This window comes from Silurus aristotelis (genome assembly GCF_946808225.1).
Source record: "Silurus aristotelis genome assembly, chromosome: 7".
Taxonomy (NCBI): domain Eukaryota; kingdom Metazoa; phylum Chordata; class Actinopteri; order Siluriformes; family Siluridae; genus Silurus; species Silurus aristotelis.
In genome coordinates this window covers 6,241,506-6,250,232 of record NC_139580.1, presented here as the reverse complement: position 1 = coordinate 6,250,232, position 8,727 = coordinate 6,241,506, and the positions used below count along the sequence as shown (strand labels likewise).

The following is an 8,727-nucleotide window of genomic DNA, read 5'->3' as shown; positions in this document are numbered from 1 at the left end:
TGGTCACATATCCTTATTCTAGGACACTTAACAGTTGTAAAGAATTATGAGACCGGTTGGCTATAATATTTGTAGAACCCTTATTGGCTGTAGTAGTTCTAGATCACTGACCAACATGAGTAATTTTAGAAAACCGTTTGGCTACAATAATTCTAGAAACATGGTCAATATTAATTCTAGTATGTTTGTAGAAATTGTGATAAGCCCAGTCAGCTATAATACTCTAGAATCCTTATTGGCCATAGTAGTTCTAGATTGCTGACCACATGCTGGACACCATCTGAGCCAAACAAGTTTATCTTCATCTCATCAGACCACAGGACATGGTTACATTAATTCATGCTATTAAAAAGGTTGTCTTCATCTTTGTGGAGAGAAACAATTCAAATTTTCAAATTTTTGGAGAGTCTTTACCATGAGATGCCATGTTGAACATCCAGTGGTCAGTGTGAGAGAATTGTACTCAAAGCATTACATTTTAACTGCTCTAATACAAGATACACACATTTGTATGGTTCTGACAAGCAGACAAAAACATCAACATGTTATTGTGAACACAATATTTAATATTAATATTACTTTGCATTTCAATATCTTACATGGGGGAAATATTACTGTATACTTTTGATATTAGCATTACATTTCTGTCATATTGTTCATTCTAACTGAAATATGTTTATTAATTATTAACCCATATATGAAATCAAATATTATTATATTTTTTCATATTTTCTCCACTTAGTTTGAGATATCAGTTTCTTCAAACTTGAATTTACTGGCAGCTATTATAATTATTATTAGTAGTAGTATTATAGTGACTAAAAGAAAAAGGGACTATATATATATATATATATATATATATATATATATATATATATATATATATATATATATATATATATATATATATATAATCAACATGAAATACTAAATAAACATGTTTTTAGTTCCGGTTTATTTAATTATTTCCGCTTTCGTCGACATGAAACGTCACTCCGGAACTTACTCTGCGTGCTGCGTCACGCCCTCCTGAAAAGCATCCGATCACTTCCGCGTTCTTCGCATAGCAACAGGAGGTTTTAAAAAAAAAAAAAGGAAGATGGCGGACAGAGGAGACCCCCGTGTTTAAGTAAACAGCGTGCGAAGAGTCAGGACGAAGGGAGCTCCGGGGGAGCGGACGGGGTTTCGTTAGAAGAAACACCTGCAGGAGCGGTGAAGTTCTCCTGCGGCGCCATGGCCTCCAACACCGGCCTGCTGAGCCAGCAGGCACTGGCGGTGCTGGACGTGGCGCTGCGGGTCCCCTGCATCTTCATAATCGACGCCATTTGTAACTCTCACTCGGATCCGGTTGATGACTGGACCGGAACAGCTGGACTGGTTTTACTGCGGGTGACGGGTAAGATCACGAACCGGCCACTATTCTACACATAAACTCTGATCTCACTCCTCTTCTCTCCGGCCTAAACTCTCAGCCCTGGCCTCTGAGCCTCTCCAGACCTGTCACTTCAATCTCAAATCCACTATTCTAGATTATAATCAGACTAAACCAAAATAGGACAGTCTGCTTTTTTTCATCTTGGTGTTGTTTAAGGTACCAGCTGTAGTTATTCTAGATCCCTGCTCAGCTCTGACAGTTCTAGAACAATCGTGATTTAATATTTCATGAAGCCTGACAGAATAGTTTTACTGTTGCAGCAATTCTAGAAACTTTATCAGCTGTCCCAGCTCTATAACATTGCCAGCGCTAGTAATTCTAGAAACACGTTCTAGACCTCTGATCTGCTGGAACAATGACTTGCAATAGTATTTACTAAACCCTGGACAACTTTAGTTGTTTTAGATTGTCTGCTATACATTTTCTAGAACACTGAACGACTGTCTCAGTTGTAGAACACTGACCCGTGCTGTTGCTTCCATACAACTTGCTGAGTTTAATCGTTCTAGCAACAACGTCAAAGAACATCGACCAACACTAGTAATTATGGAAAATCTGTCAAGAATAATACATCTAGAACAATAAATTGTTTGAATATGTCTTAACCACCGACTAGCTGTAATAATTCTAGAATCCTGGCCAACTTGTTGTTGTAGAAAGTTTGCATTAGCAAGCATGTCAAGTAGAATCATTCTAGAACCCTGATCAGCTGTACCTACTGTTAAAGACAAAATTAGTTTTACTATTTTATTAACATTGACCTGATCTGTGATAGTTCTAGAATCATTAACAAATGTAGTTGTTTTAGAACTTTTGCTTATTGTAACCCATTTTTTATGGACTGCTGCTGATCTAGAACATTAACTATCATTAGTAATTCTAGTAATTCTGTAATAGTATTCAAAATCCCTGAACAATTTTAGCTGTTCTGTTCCGTCAGGCATGATCGTACTAGAAACCTAACCAGCCTCAACAGTTCTAGAGCTATGATTTGTTGTAATAAATTCTTGAACCATGACTAACTTGTTTTAGAAGGTTTGCCTATTGTAACAACTTCAGAATCCTTGTTGACTGTCACAACTCTAGAACACTGACCAGCATTAGAAGTTCTAGAAAACCTGTTGAGTATAATAATTCTATAATAATAATTTGTTCTATATTTTGTGAACACTGACCAGCTGTAAAAGTACTAGAACCCTGAACAAACTCAGTTGTTCTAAAGGACTTACAACAATTCTAGAACTCTGATCAGCCGTGGCAGTTCTGGACAATGATTTACCTTAATACTTAAAAAACAAAAATAAATAAAATACACTGACAGGTTTCAATTGTTTCAGAATTGTTTGTCTGTTAGAACAATTCTAGAACCTTTATGAACCTCAATTATTGAGAAGTAAACAGCATTTGAAACCATGAGTATAATCATTCCAGAACCCTGGTCAGCTGTAGCAAATGTTGTAGAGCAATTTGTTTTACTTGTTAATGAACACTGGCGGTCTGTAATCGTTCTAGAACCCTAAACAATTGTAGTGGTTCTAAAAAGACCGGACAGGAATAATGGTTCTAGAACCCTGAACTTTCGTTGTTTTCGAATTTGTTTCTCTTTTAACAATTCTATTGATTGTCGCAATCCTAGAACGCTGACCAGTATAATAATTCCAGAATCCAAAAATAAAAACTTCATCAACCAACTTCATCAGCTCTGTAACTTCACCCAAACTAAATGAAACCACTTTATGTAAGTGGACAGGCTCATTTCTTCTACTTGGTGAAGATGTTCGTGGCTGATGTGTGGAATTCATTCGTCATCCTCCATCATTAGTTGCGCTAATCAAGGCATCAAACCTGTTTATGGTAACTGTGTCTGTTTGTGTGTGTTTCAGGTATCGTGGTGTGCAGTGTTGTGCTGGTGTTGTCCCAGAAGTCCCTGTTCAAGTTCTACAGCCTTCTCGTGGGCATGCTGCTCGGATCCACCGCTGTGCTGCTAAACTACTACGCTACGTCTCATGCAGACTCGTCCAAGGCGATGCCGGGCTTCGGCCTGCCTCCTCGAGCCAGACCCATGCTGTGGCTGGCCATGGCTGCTCTGCAGCTGCTGTTAGCTTCGGGCTACGTTTTGCTGCTCAGCGTGAAGTCTCCGTACTCCACTTTGATAATGCTGGACATCCTGATGCCCATGGCCGGGGTTTTCATAGAGCTCCCGGTGGACGTGAAGCGGACGTTGGCGGTGGTCTCGGGATCGGTGTTGGCTCTGAACACCGCCGTGTGCCTGCTCGTCCGCTTTAAGAAACTCTACTACTCTTGCCGTTACGTGTATCTCCTGTTGCGGCACATGTACCGCATCTACGGCTTACAGCTGCTTCTGGAGGACACGTGGAAGAGGATCCGCGTGCCGGATGTGCTGCGGGTTTTCTGGCTCACACGTGTTGCGGCGCAGGCCGTGGTCCTGATCTATGCGGTGAGAATGAAATTAAATAAAAGATCCAGGATCCGTATTGTATATTTGAATTGAATGAGTATGAAATGACATTCTATGTGTGGCAGAAAAACAGTTGGGTTTATTTTTGAAGCAGGAGACGCCTAAGACCGGATTTGTCCTTTTCTGTTTGTAGGTCAGAATGGCTCAGGCAGAGGAAAACGGCGAGGCTGGGGCCTACTGGACATGGGCCATGTTCTGGGAGCTGGGCAGTAGTTTGATTATCAGCGGCTGTGATTCGACCCTTACTGTGCTGGGCATGAGCGCCGTGATCTCATCTGCGGCTCACTACTTGGGTCTGGGAGTCCTGACGTTCATCGGCTCAGCCGAAGATGAGGAAGACCGCCGGCTAGGCTTCGTGGCTCCGGTGCTCTTCTTCATCCTGGCTCTACAGACAGGCTTGAGCGGCCTGGAGCCGGGCGAGCGTCTGGTTCGTCTTAGCAGGAACCTGTGCTTGCTGCTGACCGCCGTGCTGCACTTTGTTCATGGCATGACGGAGCCGGTGCTGATGGCGCTGAGTGCCTCGCACGTGCAGTCGGTGCGCCGCCACGCCCCGGCTCTCCTCGTGTCTCTGGTGTTGCTGACGTTGCCGGTGGCGTTGAGCGCCATGCTGTGGCGGCGTTACACGCTCAACACATGGCTGTTCGCCGTCACCGCATTTTGCGTGGAGCTGTGCCTGAAGGTCCTGGTGTCGCTCACTGTCTACGTGCTCTTCATGGTGGACGGCTATTACGGGACGCTCTGGGAGAAGCTCGACGACTACGTGTACTACGTGCGCTCGGCCGGCAACGTGGTCGAATTCATCTTCGGGATCGTCATGTTCGGGAACGGCGCCTACACCATGGCGTTCGAGTCGGGCAGCAAGATTCGCGCGTGTATGATGTGCCTGCACGCCTACTTCAACATCTACCTGCAGGCTAAGAGCGGCTGGAGGACGTTTGTGAAGCGGCGCGCGGCCGTACGGCGCATCCACTCCCTGCCCGAGGTCATCGGCACCGGGCTGCGCGGCGTCGAGGACGTGTGCGCTATCTGCTACCAGGAGTTCGTGACAGCCGCGCGCCTCACGCCGTGCAACCATTATTTCCACGCGCTTTGCTTGCGCAAGTGGCTGTACATCCAGGACACGTGTCCCATGTGTCATCAGAGAGTGTACGACGAGGACGACTCGCCCCAGCGCGCGCCGTTCTCCAACAACAATGGCCAGGCACCGGCCGGAGACCAACAGGCCGGGTTCGAAGCGGCCGGAGGAGGCGCGGCTGAACCGGGGCAGGCAGCAGGCTTGGGGGTGGAGCCTGAAGACGAGCTGCCGGAGGATAACGACAGTATAGAGTACGACGAAGACGAGTGGGGGACGCAGAGCGCATCGAGCCCTGTAGAGGAAGACTATATAAACGATGACACAGACTCCAATACTGACTGAAAGATCTTTTAAATGGAAAAATGCAAGAAAAATATTTCAGATCAGGGATTTGCTCTTTTATGTTTTCTTTGAGAGTGTGTTTGTGTTTAGTTTTTGTTGGTATGTCTGTGTCACTCAAAAGGGCTGCATCGATTAAAAGTGAGTGCATTCCAAAGCCAAGGGTGAAAAGACAGACACGTGGATGGAACGCTCGGCCGAGAGAAACCCCCTCTCTTCGTCTACCCCTCCGTTTGCTCTGCTTACTGGACGAGTGGTCAAAAGGTGACGTGCTACTTACTGTAATCACACAGATCTTACCTCTTAATGGCTACTACTGGTCTCTTGTGTGACCTTGCTTTAATTTTATGTACGTTCTTGTACATGTCGTTTAAAACAAACAAACAAAACACACAACACCACCCCCTTTTTTTTCCCCCTGTATGAAAAAAGGCTCGTGTTCGGGCCGCTCTCGTTTTCCCCGAGGAACGTCTCACCTCTCTCGGCATCGCGTTTTGCACACTGTTACTCATTCCACAGCAAATCTGCAAAGGCAAACACGTTTAGGTCTTCAGTTTTACACCGGCGTTACGAGGATGCCGTCAATACATTCACTTATATATAAAAAAATTATTATTATTTTTTTTTTACGAATTTACTTACTTTTAATTAGCATTAAAGCTCTATATGTCCTCATCCAAGCTCATGTACCATCAGCAGCAGCACTTTCGAATACACTGAGAGAGACGTAGTGAAGGGGACTGAGTTCTATCTGATTGAAATAGGAACGAAAGCGACTCGGATGCGTCCTTCTTTATACACTGATCATCGCTGAAAGAAATTGTATTGCTAATCATCCGGTTGTGGAACTGGGATTTTTTTTTTTTTTTTCCTGAAACCCAAGACAACAAGCACAAAACATTTCACCCTGTTCAGGAACAGGCTGAAACTATGTATTGAACTGTGTGTTATTAAAATAGGTTTTCTATACTTACATCCAAGTGTTTGATTAATGAGAATGTATGATGTGTTATTGCTATTACAAATCCTTCAGTTCATATTTCATATCAAAGTTGTTTAAAAAAAAATTTTTCCTTTGTCCAAACGTGCTCCACTCCGATTTCGGAGCGTCGACTGTGGGGTTTAGTGCGATCAGGCACTGATATTGAGGAGGTCCAGGCTTTAGTCAGTGTTCCAGTTCAACCTGCAATGGGTTTGTGGAGTTGAGGGTTTTCTGTGCCACTCTTTCAATTTCTTGTATGTACATAAAAATGTATGTGTTTTAAATGACAGAAATGTCAGTTACATCCTGCCTAGGTGCCTTGGGGGTGGGAATCTTGTGGAAACCTGGTGATTTGCATTCACACTATAATCCGTATCTCGTTCCACTGGGCCTCGATTATCAACCTGGAAATTGTTCACTCTTCATGATGATGCATTTCCCTCCAAAATACTGTGAGCAAAATGTAATCATCCACTACTTTTAATGTCTTAAAAGAAAGCGAATGAGCTGTTTCTAGATGTCAGCGGGTATTAGTTCCATTTAGATACTACTGATGGGAAAAAAGATAAACATGAGCCAAAGAAACGGTGGTCCGCTTTTCCGCTTGTGAAATGTCACCGTAAAAAATATAATAATTTTTTTTTTAAATCCATATGGTGTTTCTGCCCCCCAAATCAGAAAGAAGGTACAAGACTCCATCTATTTTTCAAAAAAGGCACATCTGGTCAGTTTAGAAAAGAAAGATGATGTGTTGCAGTTTATCGCAATGGCAGCAGAGGGCGCCAAAAACTACCTATATTGGCCTCGTAGCTCCAGCGCAAAACTGAAAACGTGACCTTTTTTCTTTTCTTTTTTTTTTTAACCTCCTAAACTGTTCCTTAAACATATGAGCCACTAAATTTTGATTACATTATTGCCATTATGTTGAGGGTGTGATGGGACTGCACATATAAAGAGCTGAATGAGAATCTTTAATCATGTTACGTATTTAACATCGCTGGTTTTCTTTCCACTTCATGCAGGCTGATGTGGTGTGAAACTCTGCCTTTTCTTATCATAATAAACCTGATTCCTAGCTTTAGTAAAACTTCACTGCAGAGCGAGTCTTAGCTGGTAGAGTCTCTCTTTCTCTCTCACGCCAAGCCTCTTTAAACTGATGCTCCATGTCCTCATGATGTGGACGAAAAAAGAAAATACTCAAATATATGCTTTGAATGAATGTTGGGGAATCAAATATCCAAAATGGGAAATGTGATATGAAATTTTTATGAAAAAAAAAATCCAATAACCTTCATAATGATATCAGCAATACTGAAAAGTGTGTGAGCTGAGATCAGTTCAGTGAGCACTATACTCTTAATGTTCAAGAAAAAAATTAAATAAATGAAGGTATTTCTGGAATTTGAATTGTTTGGTTGGTGAAGTTCCAGTGAAATTGTTTCAAAGGTGTTAATAAATCCGACAAAATAACGTGTCGCGTCCTACATCTCAACTTCAACGTTGACTTTCTGATGCATTATTTAGTTTTTACTAGTTTCTGAGTTTGATGCATTTTTTTTGTGTATCCAAACTGTTACCACAAAGCTAAAGGCACACAATTGATTAGGATGTTTCTGGATCCATAACATTTTCCTTTAAAAAAAAACCCCACAAATACTATGGTCAGGTGTGTAAAAAAGCTGCTACCAGGTCACAAGAACATTCTGGGGAAAATGTCTTATAGATACAATGCTTGGGTTTTTTTGTCGATTTTGCCTATTAAAGAGCCGCCATCCAAATCTACATACAGTCCAAATTCAGAAAACCTCATTTCCACACTGCAACAGTTTTAATAATAACTTTGAGGGAAAAGGGGAAAAGCTACCAGTAAAGAAAAAAGAAAAAGTCGCCTTTCATTTTCATTCAATTGAGTAGTAAATTATAAATTCTACAACAAATAAAGCAGTTTATCTTTATTACATGTAAATTGTTGAGAATAAAATCATGCATGTTCTTATGCAATGCAAATAAACACTCAATGATCAGTTAAAAGTGTACTACAAGGAAGCAAAGTATCAGTTTGTGCTGAAAGAGCATCTCCTTTTTATCCTCTATTAAATCTACAACATTGCAATCCAATTTGTTTAATAAAACATTTTGATGTGATTAATATTGTGGCTTGTTGGAAAACAATTGTGCAGTATTTTATTGGCAAAAGTAGAATTTTTTACAAAAAAAGTTTAAAGCAAAACAGTGTACTGAAAGATTATCTGGTAAAATGTTGAGTAAATATTAAGAGAATCCACAAAAATGCACAATATGTAAGAAATATGAGACAAGCCGCAAATTAATATGAACTATTATATAAACACACAATCTCGAGTTACTTTAAAAAAAAGTCTATTAATAGTTTAAAGCTAAAAGGTCCGTGTCTCACT

At 41.5% G+C, this 8,727-nt stretch overlaps 1 protein-coding gene across 1 annotated transcript; it reads left to right on the top strand.

Moving 5' to 3' along the window:
* The first annotated feature begins 1,016 nt into the window (after positions 1-1,016).
* Positions 1,017-5,747, top strand: rnf139 (ring finger protein 139). Its single transcript, XM_083546620.1, has 3 exons — positions 1,017-1,396; positions 3,319-3,893; positions 4,048-5,747. The coding sequence occupies exons 1-3, from the start codon at positions 1,234-1,236 to the stop codon at positions 5,329-5,331; spliced, it is 2,022 nt and encodes a 673-aa protein (XP_083402746.1). The 5' UTR covers positions 1,017-1,233; the 3' UTR covers positions 5,332-5,747.
* The last annotated feature ends 2,980 nt before the right edge of the window (positions 5,748-8,727 follow it).

Bases quoted from the DNA above. Each gene is read 5' to 3' on its own strand.
- rnf139 (XM_083546620.1), top strand. From the start codon at position 1,234: ATGGCCTCCAACACCGGCCTGCTGAGCCAGCAGGCACTGGCGGTGCTG. The intron at 1,397-3,318 runs GTAAGATCACGA...TGTGTGTTTCAG, and splicing joins GGTTTTACTGCGGGTGACGG to GTATCGTGGTGTGCAGTGTT. The intron at 3,894-4,047 runs GTGAGAATGAAA...TTCTGTTTGTAG, and splicing joins CCGTGGTCCTGATCTATGCG to GTCAGAATGGCTCAGGCAGA.